At 49.4% G+C, this 22246-nt stretch overlaps 1 protein-coding gene across 6 annotated transcripts in view; it reads left to right on the forward strand.

The window, feature by feature from the left end:
* LOC135913307 (uncharacterized) overlaps window positions 1-22246 on the forward strand; it is a 568389-nt gene that overhangs the window by 6821 nt on the left and 539322 nt on the right. For all 6 annotated transcript variants that reach the window (XM_070541258.1, XM_065445900.2, XM_065445902.2 and 3 more), the window contains exons 2-5: window positions 1041-1056; window positions 2558-2667; window positions 4705-4785; window positions 7184-7303. In XM_070541258.1, coding sequence (XP_070397359.1) covers window positions 1041-1056; window positions 2558-2667; window positions 4705-4785; window positions 7184-7303 — 327 coding nt within the window. The remainder of the gene's footprint in view (window positions 1-1040; window positions 1057-2557; window positions 2668-4704; window positions 4786-7183; window positions 7304-22246) is intronic.

The raw sequence follows: 22246 nt of genomic DNA on the forward strand, positions 1-22246 counted from the left end.
TCTTGCTACTATGCTGCCTGATATCCTACCTAGGTTAACCAATGAAAAAAGAAAAAAAAACACTATGAACTAACACGTCCAAATTTTCTGATCGCCTATTGCGAACTGTGTTTTTGTACGTCTCCGTCTTTTGTCGTTTCCCTACTTTCCTTCCACCAATCCTCCAATCGCCTCTTACTAATGTCTACTGCGGACCTGTTTGCTTTACCACTGCTCCCGCTGAACCCAAGGGCTTCAAGGAGGCCAGTGGTGCCTAAATCGACCGCTGGGTAGACGTCTTGCCTGGCCATTTTGCTCAACGCCACCTATCGCTGTGGTCGGGAAATCGCCGCAACGACGGCATATGGCCTCTGAGATTCGAAGATCTCGTTGGCCAACTAAAACTGTAAGAAACGTGCGTGGCTTAGCGTACGCTACACTATAGCGTATAGCGTACGCTTGAAGTTGCGTACTCTAAACTAAAGCTGTCTAGTATTACGTAGGTGCATGCCGTAAAAATAGCAGGAACACTGAACGAAAGCTTGCGCTCCTTTCGCACACGAGAGAGGTGATGTAACAAACGTCGCCAGAGCAAAACACACACACACCGCCTTCGCACTCACTGATAATCAATATAAAGAAAAAGAACTTGTAGATTCCCAGTGGCAAGCAGAGCGCTCAACATTTCCAAAAAAGTTCGGCGCAAAGAAATAAGGAAATGAGAAGCAAGAAATGAAAGATAAAACGCTAGAGTCTACGTGAAGTGAGGCTTTAATGAGGCCCGTAATAAATGATATTCGACTATATGCGATTCGTGCACATCTTTATATCTTCATGCTATGCAACCTGTAAACTTCCGCAATATTTATGTTGATATATGAAGCAGGTAACAATTTAACGTCATGCATTTGTGAAACATGTTTCATTCAATCACCCTTGGCAATTTGGCAATTTCAGTCACCTTTGGCACGCAGCCGGGGTGTAAGTGTAACCTTTTCCTTAAATGCATGCTTAATTGTGACTAACTGTTCGGTTGTTCCTTTCTTCATCTATGACTTCAGATTCTGGAAAGGCCACGTAAGTACCAGGTCGAATCGTTTTACAGTATAGACAGAGGGCAGGTGTCGTGCCTGCTTACGACGCAAGCAGTGAAATTCATGTCGAATAATAGGTTATCCAGTGACGCTTCAGCTATACGCAGGGTGAGAACTTTTATGTTTTACGGAATTTCGAAAAATTGCCGATGGCAGAAGGCATAATATTCGTCCTTGAGCTATATTATTGGAAGAGGCGGACATTACTAACGCGAGAAATCAAAACATATACTCAACTAATTAAGAGATATTCATTTATGAACTTATTGATGTGTTTCCTTAGGGCACATTGCAATTTACGAATTGCAGCCGGTGAGTTCTCATGAGGTATCCACTGCAAGTGCATTTCCTGGAGTACAGCAATTTTGAGATATTTCCCAAAGTGTGGGACGAAATACATGGGCGTTGCAGTTACTTGTGCGCATAAAAGAGGGTTTTTGTTAAAGAAGTAACTGAAATAACATCGAATTTTTTATGATGATCTTGATGACGCTTATCCCCACACTGATGTGGTTCTAGAAATTAATTCCAAGTAAATATACCTTGCAAACTCACTGGCTACAATTTGCAAGTTGCAATAAGTGCCGTAGAGTATGTAACAAAATAATTAGTGATTTTCTGTTGATTAGTTGAAAAGGAGTGTCGATTTCTCTGGCATGTAATTGCCCTTCCTTTCTGAATAACCCACTTCAAGGACTAAAATTGTGTTCTGTGCGACAATGAAACCGCGAAAATTCTGTAAAACTTAAAGACGATAAGCCCGTCAACAGACCTGTACTAAAACACCGGTGGTTATATATATACATACATATATATATATATATATATATATATATATATATATATATATATATATATATATATATATATATATATATATATATATATATATATAAACGGCGAGCCTACGTTTTTCTAATCATAGCACCATTGCGCATGAGGGCCAACACTGGCCCTAGCGATGATAGCTGGCACTGCACTTCTTCTTGCGTCCAAATTTAGATCACGTGACGTCATTGCGAGGGCGCACGTACCAGTTTTATCTAGCTATTGAGAAGCTTTATGGCAACTTGATAGTTCATAAATGTTTCCCCTTGCCATTGGATTGTACTGATGGCCGTATCGAAACGTAAAAAAATGTCGCTTGCTCATTCTATGTTTTTAGGAAACGCCGGATATTCTAATACAATGTATAATATATTACAATTGAGACAATGAACAAAATGAAGTGCGCAGTGGAACCGACGCAGACACCATGGCGTGTCTACACGTCATTGAGGCTCTGGCAGCAGGCGGCGCCACGTTACGTCTTCGTGCCCATCGCGCCTATGCAATTTTTGATTCCCGTTGATGGCAAATGATGTCACTCAAAAGGTACCTCGTTTAACTTAGCCCGATTCGCTTAAACGTTAAGCGTACATTGTTTCAACGGACACGGCTTACTTGTGTGAAGTATGCCGGAACGCTAATTCGCCAATTCGCAGGGTATCTCCTCGATCTTCCAACACGTGGAAATGGTTGAAGCTGAGCGGACTACTGTCCATGTTGGTTGTCGGTGCCCTATGCGGAATTTACGTCCGATCGGGCCACAAAGGTGAGTTACAAACTAGTCTCACCTCTAATGTAGAAATGTAAGCACTCTGACACATTACGACAACGGTTACGACAACCAAAATAAAGTAGAGTAACTGGTTTGGCAAAACGGAACGTGTCGATCCATTCCCGCTTGGTTATTTAAATAAACTTCGCCGCATTTCGATGCGGGCGAAACGCGAAAACACCCGTGTACTTAGATTTAAGTGCACTGTAAAGAACCCCAGGTAGTCGAAATTTCCGGAGTCCCCCGCTACGACGTGCCTCATAATGAGCAAGCGGTTCTGGCGCGTAAAACCCCACACTTTAATTACAATAAACTTCCTAATCAATGCATCCTCAATCGCCGCTAAAATCCAGCAAGGTTCGAAAGACGTCTGAAGTTTTGCACTATCGGGACCACGAGGGTGTTAGATTATTAGATCTATTTTTCATGTCTTGTTTCTTTTTGTGCCAAGATCGAATTTTGATAATTGCGAGGGCAGCTTCCCGCCCGCGTCATTTATTTGGTGTTGGCCGCAACAGCAGCAAACTTGAATATAGCCTAGATCAACGAGTGTCACGTGTACTGTCACGTGAAGGAGTGTTGTGAATTTTCTCTAGAACTACCAATGTGATACACGAAAGAAACGTGGTGCGGGAGTTATTGCGTGCAAGGTGACAGAAAAGACAGATCTGCCATGAGTGCTCTTCTGGAGTTTTGCGTTGTCAATATGCACCATTGTTAGCTGTTGGTGTTGGCCAGACGTACTTTTGGACAAGGACGAGGGTCATGCCGTCATTGAAAGGTATCTGTGTAGTACAACAAAACACGGACACAAGAAGAGACGAAGACAAGCGCTAACTATCAACAACGAAAATTTTACTCCCGGGATTGGTCATACTCATACCCCCTAACAACCACGTGCACGCTATGATAGTAACCATGAGGATGCACTTACGCACATGATGGCATGCATGAGAACAATCTAAAACCGATACAACAGGAAAACACAGGAAAATCTAAATCACATATGGAAAATTCGGTTCAGGGTTTATTCCATGCGCAAATAATTCAACTCTCTCGCAGACAATGACAGTGACAGTTTGCTGATGCATTGGTCAGCGGTCGAGAGGATCTGCTCCGTTTCTATTATTAGTTTTACACATTCGCGATTATCCCTATCTATAACAGTGGTATCTTCAAGAAGTGGGCGACATGGCCGACACGGACACGTTTGACAATGAAAAGCAAGAAAACCGTCGCCTGATACACTGTGACATTTATTCTTGTGCTCTCTTAAGCGCTCATTAATGCATCTTCCGGTTTGGCCTATGTAGCATTTACCACATGACAGCGGAATGCGACAGATCACCCCCGCCGCGCATCCTACGAACGGATCTTTGCGATTGTTATCACATGCCAGCCGTTTCGTCCTCATTGGTTTCGCGGTTTTGCACAAGGTACCCAGCTTATTTGGAGCTGGAGAAACAACTCGTACGTTGGCGCGACTTCTAATTTTTTTCGGGCTATGTGATACCTGGTGTATGTAAGGAATCACAGCGGTTTTCACCTGCCCATGTCGTCGTAAAGCTGAGAATTCGAAAAAATTCCAAAAGAAAGACAGTGTTTAAACCAGGTATACCAGCTAAAAAAAAAAAAAAACTCTAAGATCACACTTACGAAAATTGACCTTCACAAAAACTGCTCCACGTGTGGGCATCAACAAGCACTGGAACTGGCAACGGCTATCGAGCAACACGATTCGGTTCTTGCTGTGATGCATGAGACATTAAGGAACCCTTGAAGAGTTAATAGAAATTTATTTACATGGTACGATGGGCAAAGATCAATAGGCAAGATACAAAGGGCATGGAAGCAGAAATGTGGATCGGGAAATGGCGGCTATTGGGCTGCCACCGCGAATGTATAGCGCAGCTATAGTGACGCGCAAAATATTGTGCGCCTCATTGCGCGCAATAACGCGCTAGCTGTCACCGTCGCTCCTTCGAACTCCTCGTGAAACTGTCACATAGTCTCTCTGTCTACTTATGCCAGGCCTGACAGCGCACAAGTCGAAGGACCGCAACCTCGTCATCGCCGCTCAGCGAGCGTCTCCGGCTGAGAGCACACGCGCTGGTGAGTAGAAGACACGTATCGCCCCCCACTGTTAATGACTGGTGAATTCCTAAAGATGTATCTTCGACACGTTAATGATGATTTATTTTTGCAGGCCTGCAACAGTACATAAAGAAGTGCTACCGAAATGAATAAAATAGAGAGAAAGGGAAGAGTGAAAACAAAAACGAAACAAACAAGCAAACAAAAAAACAACTTAGACAATAATGTAGACAAACTGGCCAGTTTAAAATAACCAGAATAAATTTTATGCCTGCATAAGCATCTCACGAAACGCGCCCAGCATTATGTTCAGTTCAGAAAAGTTTAGTTCTCAGTTCCGGATCGTGAACGGGTGGCTTGCTTCGATCACAGTTGAAGCGGAAGTTGACATAGGCGAAAAAAAGTTAGGACGAGAACGCTGTCACCGTTCGATCAGCCGGATTCCAATTTTAGTGTAGGGAAAAAAAATGTATCACATGCTGCCATCGGAAGATAACGTAAAAGTACACGAAACTTACGGAGGGAAGTACGGAAGATAGGCTATAGCTTGTAGACATTTACTTATCCAGGCGGAAAATGTCACTAGCCTCATTCACTGACCTATCAGTGGGCGGCACTGTTTTCCGCAGCAATTTTTCCAATTGTCTTGTTAATTTATTCGATGATGCGCGAGAAAACAAATTCGCAGCACAAGTGTACTTGTCACGTTGAGGATGTGTGTGTTGTTCTTGCTAATATTATTAGAGCACACGCGTGTGTTGAGCTGCCACACTGTCGGTACACGGAGAAGCGGGTTTGCACCGTGCGTATGCAAATTTTGCATTGCTGTGAACGGATGCGACAAATCCTGCCTATATTGAGGCGCGTTGACATCCAAGAAAAGTGCGTGTAAAGAAACAAACGTGGTTTATATAGAAGTGACACTTTAACAAACAAACTTCCGAACTGCTTATAACAATACTGCTAACAAAACTTAGAAGAATCTATCAAACACATTCACGCCATCCTATTTCATAGGCTTCCTTCAACTTTAATTTACTCGACAGACTCCTCATGTGAGCAGAAGGGGGCTGTCTTATGCTTTGTCTCAGTGTGTACTACCTGAGTGCTATTGCAGTAACTAGTGTGTATAAAGATGGCGCCACGAACAGGATTACGTCAAATTTATGAGATTGATTGATTGCTTTATTCGCTTCGTCACAGTACAGCGTCACAGGAGGTAGGGGGACAAGCCGTTCAAATGACGGCTCGCAAGATACTTCACCCCTAACAGGAGGTAAAGGGAAAAACCGTTGAAATGACGCCTGGCGAGATACTTCGCCCCGTTGTCAACAATGATAACTGGTGAATGACAGCACAATATCACAACACTGTTTCTTTTAAAGTGACGCATTGGCATCAAAGAAAGTGAAAGCATAACTTATACATTGCCTATATAACAAATAAAGCCGCTGTAATCTTCTACACTTAGATATTAGACTGGTATATGTGAAATTGCAGCGGAAACAGTGCGAGAGGTTCTGTTGGAACAATGCACTGGTGCGGAATCTCAAAACTATATGCTGTCCTCTTCGGCATGATCTATTTTTCCGCATATCAGGGTCAAGCTGGCTTATAGCATTGACTCAGTAAGTTCGTAGGTGAGGCATGCTTCCTAAAAATGGGCTGCTGCAGACTCCCGTTAAAATATTAATATTATTTTTATGCGACCTGTAATTTGTGGTAGGCAAATGAGGTGCAGAGGCATCAGGATTCTTCTGTTGCAGAGGAGTAAAACTAGCAGTTTCGCCCGAAAGGTGAAGCATCGATTACGATAGCAAATTAGCAGACAGCCATAATAAACAGTCACTTACTAACGAAGTTAACAAGCATGGTGTCAGAGCGCACAGGCAAGCATGCACACATCACGATCGGGGACCGCGGACACTCGCTGTCAAAACGCTGGCGGGAGGAAGCGCGGCAGCAGTAGTGAGCGAAGTGTCGTTCGTGCTGTCTATCACTTCAACGCAAAGCTACGAGTCGTCGGCCCACCTAGATTCTGCCTCCAAAGGAGATCGCTTTCATGTTAAAGCCGCGTGACCGCTCCAGGCCGTTCCATACTGCAGTTGCTGCCTAAGTACAACTCCCCCCCCCCTTACTTCCCCTTCCCGCTGTTTCATTGCGCGCGACGAAAGACGGTGCGCCTTCCTCTCCGCTTTCCTCCCTTGCGCAAATGAAATCGTGCCGTGATCGTCGGCTATCCCTCGCGCACTTTCACTCGCACACACAGCGTACGGCGCGCGGCGACGGTGCTATCGCCCTTGGACTGGATGCAGAACATCACAGGGGCGACGAAGGCAAAAATGCGCCTGTATTGTCCACATATTTGCTATCACAATAAAAGGCTGACATCTTTCCTGGTGTCTCTTTAATGCAGGCGGACTCCATGCGGGTGACGTTCCGGCTGGTCAAACACCTGTCACCACGGAGTTGACGGCGGCGGTGAAGCGTGCAACTCACCGCGGTCGCCACAAACCTCCGCGAAATCGAAAAGCACGTGAGTTATGCGGGGAGACATTTTCGAAAGAACACCGCACACCTGCTTCCAAAGACTCGGTGGAGCAGAGTAAAAGCAATAGGTCAAGGCGGAAGCACGAAATACCTATTGTTTTGTATTAGACACATTAGCTTCACATATATATGAGCGCTTACATAACATAATGTCCGTTACATAAAAATATTACATACAATACAGTAGCACGCAGCCTGATCAATGCGTAATGAGGCGGCTTCTAATAAATCAAGAAGGTCGTAATGCCCTTATTCACATGCCCTTAACAAAGCTTAACTGCCCTTAGTGCCCTTAACTCTTGACAGCTCTTAACCCTTAAAAATCCTTACCAAGGTGCACACTTGCGTAAAGGTGGGCTAAAGGTGGCCACTCACATCTGTGAGTGCAAATTGTTTCCAAACTTTGCGAAATACATCATCTTGAAAAGATATCAAGAACAGAGAACACGCAAGATTTTTGAAGAGTTTGCTATCCGTGAGCATGGTCACACATACGGGAGTGAACCGTCTGCTTCTCTGTCATGCACTTGGGGATGACCGCACATAATGTAGTCTTTCCCTGAAAGAGTAAGCAGTATGGTTGCTAGTCAGCGCTCATGTCTGTCGACTGCCTTTTCCCGTTCTTAAGCGCTCTTCCTTGGATAAAGTGTGCACCAAAAAACCCTGGTTAACGCACTGTTGTCGGAGTTATAACTAGGTATGACAGGTTTGAAAATTCACCAGGGTTCTTGGCACTAGTTTTTTTTAGTAGTAACATGTATCTTGCCAAGTGTAACTTTGTTTGTGGACCCGGTTACTGTTGTAGACAAAAAAAAAAAAACCACAGGCAAGCTAGGATTTGCTTCCATTAGCGTCCGAAGTCAAATGCCAGTGCCTTTTTAAAAATTCTTCTAGCGCCTCTATTTATAGAGGCGTAAAGTGAGAAAGTGCTGTAAAACAAGCGCCGTAAATGGCGTGTCCTATAGTGAACTTTATATTCAACTGCGTGAAACGGGTAGTTTTATTGACTTGCTTGTGTGTTGTGCATAGAATTAGATAGTGATCGTGAAGCCTGCTCAAAAAAGAATTTAGAATACACCATTGCACAACTCACGCAACTTCAGATTTTCGGTAATTTTTTCTGGGACACTTGAACACCGCGCAAGGACTGCGCGATGACAGAGTAACGTCCGCCACAACACGTCTTCACACTACGAGAAACATTCGTCGAGATATATATATATATATATATTTTTACACACGAGGTGTTTTAATGCAGAACCAGATGAATCTGGTTGATAGGCGCGGTTGTTGAAGAGCGGTCTCGCGGCAGCTTGGCTCACGTCGTTCTCTTCTTTCTTTCATCTGGTTGTTTGCGCGGCAGGCGTGGTTCATGACAGCTTGTGACAATTCCCCGCTGGCAGACGAAGCCCGCCGGGCGAGTCAGTCATCTTGCGGATTGTAACGCCTCAGACGCGCGACGTGTGTCACTTCAGCCTTGGCCGAGCGTCGTCCACTGCTCGTGAGACGCGCAATGCGGTAGTTTACATCGCTGAGGCGCTCCAGAATAACGTAAGGGCCGACGTAGTGGGCGAGAAACTTCTGGCACAAGCCACGCTTCCGCAACGGCGTCCAGAGCCACACAAGGTCACCAGGATCGAAGGAAACGTGGCGGTGACGCCCGTCATAGCGTATCTTGGACCGGTCCTGCGATGCTATGGTGCGTAGCCTAGCGAGGCGTCGCGCTTCTTCTGCTCGACATAGTAGCTCATCAATTGATTCGTTGTCATGAGCGAAGTAGGGAAATATTGTGTCGAGGGTGTAGTGCGGCGGACGAGCATACAGAAGGAAAAATGGTGAGTAACCAGTGGTCTCGTGTCTCGCGGTATTGAAGGCATAGGTAATGAAAGGCAAGATACTGTCCCAATTCTTGTGTGCTGAATCGACGTACATGGACAGCATGTTGGCAAGCGTTCTGTTTGTGCGCTCGACCAGACCATTAGTTTGTGGATGGTAGGGCGTAGAATGGCGGAAGCTACATGAACACAGACGAAGGGTTTCTTCAACCACGTCCGCGGTAAACTGTCGCCCACGATCGCTGATTACTATGCGAGGAGGTCCATGTCGGAGTATAATGTTAGCCAGCAAGAAGATAGAAACTTCTGTAGCTGTGGCCGATGGCAATGCGGCGGTCTCACAATAGCGGGTAAGGTGATCTACGCAAACGATAACCCAACGATTACCCTTGGAGGATCGCGGGAAAGGGCCCAGAAGATCTATACCAACTTGCTCAAAGGGGACGCTAGAAGGGGGAACTGGTTGAAGCAGGCCATGTGGCGCTTGTGGCGGACGCTTGTAGCGCTGGCATGTAGAGCAGCTGGCGACGTACCGTTCGATATCTTTCCGCATCTTAGGCCAGTAAAAACGTTCTTGAGCCCGGTAGAGTGTCCGTGTGGAACCAAGATGACCGGAAGTTGGGTCATCGTGCATGGCGTGTAATACTTGGTGGCGAAGGTTCGTGGGGACAACTAAAAGGTAGCGTGCACCGGTGGTCGAGTAGCTCTTCTTATACAGCGCGCCACCATCCCGTAGGCGAAAGCGACTGCCCGCAGGTGACTCCTGTGCTGCCGCGAAGAGCGGTTGTAAGCTCTCGTCCTTGTGCTGCTTGAATATGACGGTACCCATATCCGGAAATTCCGGGGACACAAAAGCGATGTACTCATCAAAATTGTCCGCATCACATTCAGTTGTTTCAAGTGGCATCCGAGAGAGACAATCAGCGTCAGCATGCCGCCGACCACTTTTGTAGCAAATAACGAAATCGTATTCCTGTAGACGGAGGGCCCAGCGCGCTAGTCGTCCTGAGGGATCCCGCAGATTCACAAGCCAGCATAGCGAATGATGATCTGTAACGACTGTGAAGGGGTGCCCATAGAGATACGAACGAAACCGTTGCACGGCGAAGATGACCGCCAGACACTCTTGTTCGGTGACTGTGTAGTTGCGCTCGGAGCGGCTCAAGGACCGGCTAGCGTAAGAGATCACGTGCTCTCGGTCGCCAACACGCTGAACTAGCGCAGCACCGATGCCTACGCCACTGGCATCGGTGTGAATCTCAGTTGGTGATGAAGGATCAAAGTGGCGAAGAATTGGTTGGGATGTCAACAGGAACTTGAGCTGGCGAAATGATGAGTCGCAATCTGCAGTCCATTCAAAGGGAACGCCTTTTTGGAGAAGGCGTGTAAGGGGATGAGCCATGTCAGCAAACCGGGGAATGAAGCGGCGAAAATAGGAGCACAAGCCCAAGAAACTTCTTAACTGCTTGACAGAGTTGGGTACTCTAAATGCTTCTACGGCCGCAGTCTTTTGCGGATCTGGTCGGATGCCTTCTTTAGTGACCAGATGGCCTAGCACAAGAGATTGCCGTTCCCCAAAACGGCATTTTTTTTAATTGAGCACAAGACCCGCTTTCTCCAAGCAGTTCAAGACCAAATCCAAACGTTTGTTGTGCTCACTAAACGTTCGCCCGAAGATCACAACATCGTCTAAGTAGCACATGCAAACTTCCCATTTTAAGCCGCGTAATATCGTGTCCATGAACCTTTCGAACGTTGCGGGCGCGTTACACAACCCGAAAGGCATCACGTTAAACTCGAATAGTCCGTCGGGTGTTACAAATGCTGTCTTTTCTCTGTCGTCCTTGTGTATAGGAATTTGCCAGTAACCTGACCGTAAATCGATTGAGGAAAAGTAAGATGCCGCAAAGAGACAGTCGATGGCGTCGTCAATTCGGGGGAGCGGATATACATCTTTCTTAGTAACGGCGTTTAGGCGACGGTAATCAACACAGAACCGCCACGTACCGTCTTTCTTCTTCACCAATATTACGGGGGCTGCCCAAGGACTAGATGATTCTCGAATGACGCCTTTGCATAGCATTTCTTGGACCTGATCACTGATTATCTTGCGTTCTGATGGGGATACACGATAGGGTTTTTGTCGGATTGGCTGGGCGGCTCCTGTGTTGATGCGGTGACGAGTTCTGGACGCAGGAATTGATGGCGGTCCATTGTGCTGCGCAAAGTCGAATACCGAGGTATGTTTCGTAAGCAGGGCCATCAAAACTTGACGCTCATTATCGCTGAGTGACTTATCAATCATGGAAAGTATCTTCGAGCTCCCGGAGCTCGAGACACTGGTTGCTCCTTCATCGGGGAGTTCCGCAAGTACTGCCACCGATACGGGAGAGTCTGTCGGAAACGTGGCAATCTTTAGGCCTTGAGGTAGCACTGCCGCTTCAGAGGAACAGTTTAGCGCCCACAGCCCCGCGCATCCATTGGTCACTGAGACCACGCAGTGCGGAACTAATACGTTTTTCTTGAGGCAGTTCCGATGTACAGGTTCCACTGCAGCATCGAACGAGACAGGAGTCGGAGATGAACAGGCGACGGCAACACGCATCGCGGATAAGGCGGGCACAACTGTATCCTCAGACACGCACAGCACACTCTCCGGGCAAGCTTCACCTTCAAAGAGCACAGGTGAAACACTGGTGTCGACACTGAGTTCTCCCGTCCGGCAATCAACATTCGCACCACACAACTGCAAAAAGTCGATCCCCAGAATCACGTCATGCGAGGAGCGAGGAAGAACAGTAAACTCTGCATTAAAAACTTTCCCACCCAAAGACACATCCACGTTACACACACCAACCGGGTACAATGCTTCACCACTGACTCCACGGAAACTTGTGCACTGGTCCCAACGAAACATAACCTTGCGTCCCAGAAGGCCTTTAAACCCCACACTCATGACCGAGACAGTTGCTCCCGTGTCGACTAAAGCCATTGTGGAGACCCCATCAATCAGTACATGAACCTTATTCTTTAGCATGAAAATAGTTGGAGGCAGGTGAGTCGGCAGCACACATTTTCCAGCGACCTCACCTCCATCGGCCGCGCTGGCTAGTTTCCCGGCGGGGGCGACACGAAACGGCGCCGAGGCGATGGTGACGTGAATCGCGGCCGAGGGGATGGTGATCGGGAGGCTCGGAAGGCTGGTGGTGGCGTCAGAGTACGGTCGGAGGCAGGGGAGCGGTAGTGGTTCCGGGTTCTTTCTGCTCCAAAGTAGGTCTCCTGGGCGGTGCATCGGTCCTCTCGAAAGTGGCTTCCTGAAGAGGAGTCTCCTGGCCACTGAGTGCGCAGTGTACGACCGCTAGACCGCGTAGTCGGCGCTGACGATCCGTAGTTTGATGCTCGGCGTCGGCTACAGTACCTAGCTATATGGCCAGGCATGCCGCAGCAGTAACACACTGGCGAAGGGCGAACTTCAGAATGCGGATTGAAGTAATCTGCCGAAGACATCGGTTGAGGGTAACGAGGCTCTTCCCCTTGAAAGTCGTAGGTAGCGGCGAGTCTTCGTGGACGAAAGTTGCGTGGGCGTGGATCAAAGCGTTGAGGGGGCGAATCATTGCGTGGTGGTTCGGTCGTAATGTAATGCGGTTCGTCTCTGGAGCCGATAAGATCCGCGACGTTCACCGAGTGGTTCCAAGTAGCCGAAGGGGGTTCCCGAAAAGTGTCTCGGAAAACGGAGGAGCTGCAACGAGGCGCCGCATAACGTGCCTGTTCGTCATGTCGCTGGAGCTCCTCGCGGACTATCTGGCGGATGGCGGACGAAAGGTCTGGGAGCAGAGGACTCGTGTCAACACTTGCTACAGTCGTTACATTGGCCAGCCGTCCAAACTTTGGTGTAATTCGGCGAGTCTTCAGCGCCTCGAACGTACGGCAGTGCCGTATCAGTTCTGATACAGTGTGCAAGTTCTCTTTACCAATGAGGAAGTTGTACACGTCTTCCGCTATTCCTTTTACCACGTGCCCCACTTTATCTTCCTCTGTCATTTGAGGGTTGACGGTGCGGCACAGCTTCAAAATTTCTTCGATGTAGGTAGTGCAAGTCTCGCCGGGTACCTGAGCTCTCTGGGCTAATGTGAGTTCCGCACGTTTCCTCTTTGCGTCCGAGTCACCGAAACACTTTTTGATTTCCTCAACGAAGCGTGTCCAAGTAGTTAGCATGTCCGCGTGGTTGTCGTACCATACCAACGCCGTGCCGGCCAAGAAGAAAACAACGTTCCTAAGCTGACTGGCAGCGTTCCAGTTATTGTATTGGCTTACCCTTTCGTAATGGGTTAGCCACTCATCCACATCTTCCTCTGCCTTCGCCGAGAACGTGCGTGGCTCTCGGTAGTGCTGGATAGGGACTGGGCTCGCCGAGGCACTGCTGGTGAGGGTATTTTGCTCTGTGGCCATGACTGAGCGCGACGGCGAAAGTCCGGCGAGGCGACGGCTTCGGCGTAGCTCTTGAGCTGGTGGCTCCGTTGTAGGTCGTGGGAGTTACCCCGCACAGCTCCACCAATTGTCACAAGCTGTCATGAACCACGCCTGCCGCGCAAACAACCAGATGAAAGAAAGAAGAGAACGACGTGAGCCAAGCTGCCGCGAGACCGCTCTTCAACAACCGCGCCTATCAACCAGATTCATCTGGTTCTGCATTAAAACACCTCGTGTGTAACAATATATATATATATATATATATATATATATATATATATATATATATATATATATATATATATATATATATATATCAGGAGCAAAGAAGATCGATCTACTTTCCGGCACGCCCTTCGTGGTAGCTTAGTGGTTATGGTGTTGCGCTGTGGGAGATCGAAGTAGCAGGTTCGACTAGGGCCGGAAAGTAGGAAAAATCGTGTGTTTAGATTTTGGCGCACGTTCAATAGCCCTTAGTGGTCAGAATTTAGTTCCTAACTACAGCGTGCCTCACAATGATATCGTGGTTCTGTCTGGTACAAACCGGTAATTTCAATCTTTCTTTTTTTGCATTTCGGAGCTTCGGTGTTAGGGTACGTGGATGGCTCAGCCATCCAGTATGGGGACCATAACATGGAGCTTACTTTGGCCGAGGTATCGCGTCAATTTTTGTTGATTGCCAGTCATGGATGGGGCCCGAGTCGCATCTTCGATAAATTCTGTGACTTTGGACGGCCTCGCGTTTGACCTTGACTCTTAATAGGCAACAAAACGCTGCACCTTTAAATGGACATGTACTGCAGAAGTGAAGTCGAGGGTTCGATGGAAGCCCGTCTGTCGGGATGAAGCATGAAGCAATAAAACGACGCACACCCACCAAAAGAAGTACTAAAAAGGATTAAATCTAAAAGACGTTTCGGCTTCCCTACGGAGAGGAACGCTGCGAGCGCGGAGCTAGCGGACGCGCCTCACATCGGCTCCGGCAATTTTCCTCCGGTTTACCGAAAATTCCAAGGGACCCCGTGGAATTTTGCTTCTACTAGACGGATAACATTACCCGGCGCCCGAAGATACCGCTCTGGAGCAGGTGGGCTGTTTTTTGGGGCCTTTTAGGCCCATTTTTGTCTCCGCCACTTCACCCAACATGGCCTAACGCCCCGGACTCGATCTCCATCGTTCTCCGGGGCCTCTATGGCGGCCTCCGCTTGCCGCGGGTACGATCCTGAGACGATGACATGGTCAGAAATTGTCGCAGAATCCTCGTCTTCGTTTGAAAGTTCCACTCCGACGGAGGAGATGGTGGATGAAGGCCTTTTCTCGTTGGTGGCACTTCGTAAACGCCAGCAACGCTGGAACACATCGGCGGTCAACGGACGCTCCATGAGTTACGGCGTTTCTGTGGCTCCGAATCCTGAAAAGTCCAACCCTCAGCTCTCGGAAGCAGCGGGATTGAAGAAATGGCGGCCCACCGCTGTGCCTCGACTCCGCAAAGAAGATTTTACGATTGTCATCAAGCCCAGATTGACGATCTCCCTGAAGACAGCCCTGCAGAACGGTGAGCTTGGTGCTTTGCTCTCTGCCTATGTAAACCCATCTTCGGTGGACGATCTGGGACCAGAATATTGTCATTGCCACCACTCAAGGCGTCAATGTGGCGAACGCGCTCGCTCGTGAATTTACACTCAACGCTTCCAAAGGCCCCATCGCGGTGGTCGGACACGCCAAAGTCAATTGCTAATTCTGCAAAGGGATTATTACGGTCCATGAGCAGGAAACTTCTACCACCCTGAAATCTAAAGTCCAGTGGCGCGGAGGAAAGATAGCCTTCATCCGCAAGCTGGGGAAGTCGACGATTGCCCTGCTCACATTCGTGGGACACAGAGTACCGCGTTACGTGCACTATAACAGTGTGGTGACTGTGGTGCGCGAATATAAGCGGACTATTCCCGCGTGTTTCCGATGCGGCACCATCGGTCACCGTCCCGACCTATGCCCGAATCCTCAAGACAATCGCTGTGGACACTGCGGCGCAACGGTTGCAGACCTCGAAGACGGCAACATGACGCCCCATGAGTGCACTTCCTGCATCGTGTGCGGTGGCACTCATCTTACGAGCTCGCAAGACTGCAAAGCCAAATTTCGACGGCTGCAACAACCGGGCAAGCCGACCGGTCAACGAACCCAACCTCGGACTGCAGTGTCCTCGGGTTCTTGCACCACTTCAAAAGCTCTCACGACTAGCAACAAGAGGACGAAAGGCACAACCGGACCAGCGCCACCGGCAGGCACCTTGCCTGGACGTGCCCCCAAGTCACCTCAGTCAACTAACCCGAAAGCGTCACGGGATACAGGTGCCCCTATATTCCAAGACGGGGACTTTCCGGCTCTCGAAGGCCCTCCGTCTGGCACACCAAAGAATACGTCTCAGCCCAAGGTAGGCAGCCGAGACGGGCCTCCTCGACCTCCCCGCACTCCCCTACCTTCTCCCCTACCAAAGATTCCTCCTCATCTCCCCCTTAATTCTGAGGTCGCGGACCTCCGCCGCGAGCTCGAGACTCTCCGGGCACAAAATGCTCAACTTAACGCCAAAATTCACGCGCTAGAAACGGCTCGGTCCTCCCCGTCCCCTGCCCACGTAGCTCCGGAACCGATGCAAGTGGTGCAGGCGGAACTGACACCCCCTAGCTCTGACGTGCGTTTCACCGCCCTCGAAAACGCCCTTGCCGAATTAACGCCTCAGATATCAAATTTTGGCCAAATCCAAGACAGCCTTCTCAAGGCGGCCACAGCTACGGTTACGGCCGCCGTGACGGCCAACATTAAGACGTGGCTAGAGTCAAATCCCCTGATTTTCCGCCGAACGGGACCCCTCAAAGACGCGAACCGCCCATCAAAATTCACCCGACCCATCGCTCTAACCGAACTCTCGGAGGAGCCGGAATCGCTCCAGCTGCAGGTGACGGAACCTGGGCCGGCTCTCCAAGGCGGTCTCCCTTCAAATCAACATGGCTGCGTCCCCTCTCAACCAACTCCCTAGAGGGCGGCGCCCCCTACAAAGACAGCAAGCTTTCTCTCTTGTACAGTGGAACTGTCGGGGTTTCAAAGACAGGACGAAACGCGCCCACTTAAGGGCGTACATTGACAATCTCGAATACCCCGCCGCAGTCTTTGCACTGCAAGAAACCGGGGCCGCGGTTAAGCTCTCGGGCTATAACGCTTTTCGGCGAGACCCGTCCACCTGTCTCCTAGTCAATAAACGCTACACAGCGCAGGAGGTTGATCTCGACGTAAATCTGGAATATTCGTACGTGATGGTTTCCGTCCTCCCCTGCGGCGAGCAGATAGCCCCGTACACATACTTAATATATACTGCTCCCTCGAAATTAAAAAAAGTTAATTTTTCGAACATTTTTTGCGCAGCGCTAAGGATCGCGGTTCGCGATCCCCTGATGATAGTGAGCGATATTAACGCTCCCTGTCCCACGTGGGGCTATCGCAAGGAAGAGCAGCGTGGTCGTAAGTTGGCGGGACTTATATCTACGCTGGGCATCACTCTTCTAACCGACCCGGTCCACTCAACACGTGTAGGGAATTCTGTCACTCGGGACACCTGCCCCGACCTTACCCTCACGAAACACACCCGACACGCAGACTGGATCAACACCGAGGAGACCCTCGGTAGCGACCACTGCATACTGAACACTATCATTTACACTCGACCCTTACATCGCCCCCTTGCACAAACCAAACTTCCCGACTGGAATGCTTTCCGCCAGGCCCTCCCAGTAACTTCTCTCTCGGAACAAGGGTACTCCACTTGGGCGCATGGACTCATGCAAACACTCCATTCACACGAAAAGCAGATACAGCTTACGGAACGTGCACCGGACGCTTAACCAGATCATGGCGGCGGCAGAAACACAATCGTAAACTCCGCGCTCGTATCTCTGACCTTACTCAGCAAGCAGCCGAGTACGCTGCCCAGCTCGCCGACACTAACTGCGTAGATAGATGTAACAGCGCAGCAAAACAGGTGTCGAGCCCCAACACTTGGCGGCTCTTCAGGAGTCTCATAGACCCTACACAAACACGACCGGAAACCAAGAAACACCTCACTCGTGCACTACACAACTTTCAAGGAAACACGGAGCAGCTAGCGAACGCTTTGCGCTTACAGTACCTCAATCAGGATCGAGACCCGCGAGGGATGGATTATTCGCATGCAGGCTGCGATAATCCGGAAATGAATCAGCCTTTCCAGCTTCACGACCTTCGCTCGGCTCTTACACGAATGCGCAGGGGGACGGCGCCTGGGAGGGATAAGGTAACAGTCAAACTATTGGCAAACCTTCCAGATCGGGCGTACGAAACCCTACTCGAATACATCAACGCCATTTGGACGGGGGACACTTTGTTGCCAGCTGATTGGAAGACATCGTTGGTAACCTTTACCCCGAAGGCGGGGAAATCGGTAAGCATAAGACAACCTCCGGCCCATCTCCTTCACTTCATGTGTAGGGAAACTCGTGGAAACGATGGTCCGTGACCGCCTCTCGGAATATCTCGAGAGCGAGGACACCTTCGCCGACACCATGTTCGGCTTCCGACCTTATAGGTCGGCACAAGACATCTTTTTACAGCTTCATCACGAGATCCTCGAACCCACAGAACACTCACATAACGACAAGATAGTCCTGGCACTCGACTTCAACGGCGCCTGTGATAATGTTAAGCACGCCGTCATACTAAAGCACCTTAGCGAGACCAACTACGGCGCTCGTACATCCAACTATATCAAACATTTCTTAACGGACCGCTTGGCTTATATGCGCCTACAAGAGACCGAGTACGGCCCATTTGAGATGGGAACACGGGGCACACCACAAGGCGCTGTGTTGTCCCCGCTTCTTTTTAACATTGCCATGGCACACCTCCCGGCACAGCTGGCGGGTGTCAATGGTGTTCAGCATGCGCTCTACGCCGACGACTTCACCATCTGGGCCACTACGGGAAACAGGAGAGATGGAGGAATGCCTGCAAGCAGCGGCGAGCATAGTAGACCACTATGCCATGTACTGCGGCCTCCAATGCTCCCCGTCCAAGTCTCAATTTGTGCATATTCGAACTTCCCCGAAATTCAAAATCTCAGTTCAGCTTTCTCTCACCAGTGGCGCCACCCGAGAAGTGTAGTAGATTCGAATACTCGGTCTCTTCATTAATCAACACCGCAAGGCAGGCATAACTCTTGCCAAACACCGCAAGGTCGGCGACCAGGTGGGCCGGATGGTTCGCCGCGTTTCCAACAAGCGAGGAGGGTTGCGTAGTAAGGATGCGGTGCGGCTCGCACATGGCTTCGTAACTAGTAGAGTACTGTACACGACCCCATACCTACGCTTACGGAAACATGACGAAGATTGCTTGGAGGTAGTACTCCGCAAAATGTTCCAGAGAGCCTTCCACCTCCCCATCTTAACTTCCAACGCGCGTCTTCTCGAGTTGGGGGTGGTAACCACCTATCAGGAACTTCGCGAGGCGCATCTCGTTAACCAATACACGCGTCTCGCCCAGACCCTGTCCGGTCGCCGCCTCTTAGACCGGTTATATATTAAACATGATCACCATACGATGGAAAGGGTTCGAGTGCCCGAACTGTGGAGACGCGCCCTCTACGTTCGACCCCTTCCAACTAAGATGAACAAGGAGGACCATAATGGCCGGCGTCAGGCGCGGGCGGATGCCCTGCACCGCCACTATGGCTCTAAGAAACACGTCTTCTACGTCGATATTGCAGGCCCCAACCACTCCAGGGGTGATGGTGCACGATCGCAATCATACACGAGGAAAGACAAGTGGACGGCCTCTCGTTCAAAGCACCCAACTCAACGTATGCGGAGGAGGTGGCGATCGCCCTCGCAGCCTCCCACCCCGACTCTAAATTCATCCTCACAGACTCCCGTGGAGCCTGTCGTAACTTTCAAATGGGATGGATCACTCCTCTCGCTGACAAAATTCTTCGCCGCTGTATTCGCGACTGCGATCCAACTTATCGCTCAATAATATGGGTCCCCGGCCACTAGCTGCCAATAAGCAGCTTTTACCTTGGTCCCCTCCATTTGCTTGTAAAGGGGCACGAATAAAATGAAATGAAAATGAAATGAAATGAAAGGCATGCCAGGTAACGAAGCCGCCCATGAGGCAGCCCGCGCACTCACTTACCGGGCACCATGCATCACTTGGGAGGACCTTGACCCAGATCACAACCCTCTTCTTTCTTTTAAAGACATTACTGAGCACTATCGTGCCGAATACCGCCGTTACCCGCTTCCTATGAAGGGACTGGGTAAAGCTGGCAAACGAACTCCTCTTAGGATCTTTACAAACACCCAGCTGTGCCCGGCGGTTCTCAAGCACTTTGACCGTTCTTTTGACGGCCGCTGCTCTTTCTGTGGGGAGGTGGCCGACACCTTCCACATGGTTTGGGCACGCAGGCAAAATCCTTTTCTCCCCGCCATCGCCCCTTCCCCTTCCCGAGAGGACTGGGAGGCGGCCCTACTCGGCTGCCAGGAACTAACGGCCCAACAAGCCCTAGTTCGACGGACCTGCGTAGCGGTCAAGACCAACGGGGTCCCGGAATGAGAGACTCCGCCCAGTATTGCAAAGGGTGCGACCAACTAGAGGTCTCTCCCTGAGCGCCTCTCTGTATTGGCCTCGAGCTCCACCACTGGAGAAGCTGGCGCCACCGTCGGCGTGACGTGCTAGGAGGGATCACGTGGACATAGCTGCCGCGTCGGCTGCTTCGGGAGCGCCGAAGCGAGCTGAAAACGAGGTTAAATTCCCTCGTACGCTGCGGTCCTCATTTAGTGGCGAAATTTTCCCGCTTCGAGTGTCTCCTCTACAACGCTTGAAAGCACTACAATAGGTAGTGGCTGCCTTTGAAGGCGCGCAACATGGTAGGCTACTGCTCGGTGCCGCAGGGCCGAACGCATGCAACGGAGGCCGGTGTCAGCCTTATTCACACGTAGCCGCAGGACAAGAAGCTGCGTGAAGCTTGGCTCGCGAAACATAAAACCAGCAAACAGTCATCGGCTACAACTCGGGTATGCAGCAAGCACAGACGCGAGGAAGATTTCTGCTACGGCGCCGGGTCTGCGATGTTCGGAAAACGCGCACTGAGACGCTCGCCCGAGTCCGCTGCCCGACTAATGTCATGACGGTTTGGTCTATGAACTTGTCGATGCTATAGATACTGGCAAGTTCAGTGGAGTGGAAAGGCAATGGTAAGAAGCACATTAAAAAAAAAAACATGGCATATGGTCATGTTTGCGTTATGAATTAATGCACTGGATTATAAAAAAAAGGAGCAGCGGGAAATGGCACGCTGAGAACACCGATAAACATGCAGTGTGACGCAACTCGAGAAATAATATTCAAAGGTCAAATAATTTAGAATAAAAAAAAAAGATTGAATCGTCGCGACGGCACATCACAGTCCCCGTAGGCGTCGAAGTCTCTACAGTGAAGTTATTTTTGAACAGCTCTGATAGCACCCACGCAACAATGGTTGATTGCATACTGTCAAATGCTCATATTCTGCGGCCTAAAGCTCATGGCACGGTGCAAAAACGCGCGCGCGGAGAAAGCGAAACAGTGCGCGGACAAGCATGCAGACGCGCAGTCGGTCGCTGCGAATCTACGCGATCGCTGCATTGAGGCTTCGTTCTATTACACTCCATTTAGTTATACAAACACTATAAGAACATATTTCACATAGCTTGCTCTCAGCGTTTACCTACCTTTCACGCAAGGAGCCGGTTCGGGAGACTCCATCGTGGCGACCGCGCGCAGTGGCGTTCACTGTACGTATTCGGTAAAGAGATAGCGTCTGTAAACGATTGTGTGCTTTCAGTTTGCCCAAGATTATTATTTAGACAGTAAAAAACTTCTCTCGTTTCGAAAGTACTTACAGAAATGTCCGGGAGAGCTCGCGCGTGGTGTTTTCAGTGAGCGCTGACAGCAAAACCTACGAGGAGCGCGCCACGTGATCCCTCATACTACGCCAGCGAGGCGCTTCCGCTAGATGGCGACTCCGTAACTCCTCGCCGCCAATATATAGCCCAATAAATGCTTTTCACCACCACCATCCCCTACGGAAGCCTTGTTCACAATGGGATGAAGGAAAGTTCACGGAAGCTCAACCGTGCGAACCGCATTTGCACCACAGCAGCAAGTCGTTCCACAGACTTGAAATACGTGCGAGTTTAAAGGGACACTAAAGGGAAACAATAAATAAGTTTAGACTAATAAAGCATTGTTTGAGAACCCTGCAGGCAGTCCTCTCAAGAAAATAGTTTGAATATTAGATGAGAAAATTAAGGTCCAAGTATCAGTATTTGAATTTCGCGCCGAAACACCAGCGCCGGTACGTCAGCGTGACGTCAGGGATTCCAAAGTTTGCTTTCGCATTTGGGCCGCGTTGGCTGAATAAAGGTTCCCGAAACTTGGCATGTTTAATAGTTGGTTCCTTTAGAACACAATGTAGTCAATCTGTACCGCTATATATAATTACTAGGCCCTAGAAGATGCCATCAAAATCCATGACGTCACAGCCCCCAGGTGCGGGAACT

Source organism: Dermacentor albipictus, chromosome 6 (assembly GCF_038994185.2).
Source record: "Dermacentor albipictus isolate Rhodes 1998 colony chromosome 6, USDA_Dalb.pri_finalv2, whole genome shotgun sequence".
Classification (NCBI taxonomy): Eukaryota; Metazoa; Arthropoda; class Arachnida; order Ixodida; family Ixodidae; genus Dermacentor; species Dermacentor albipictus.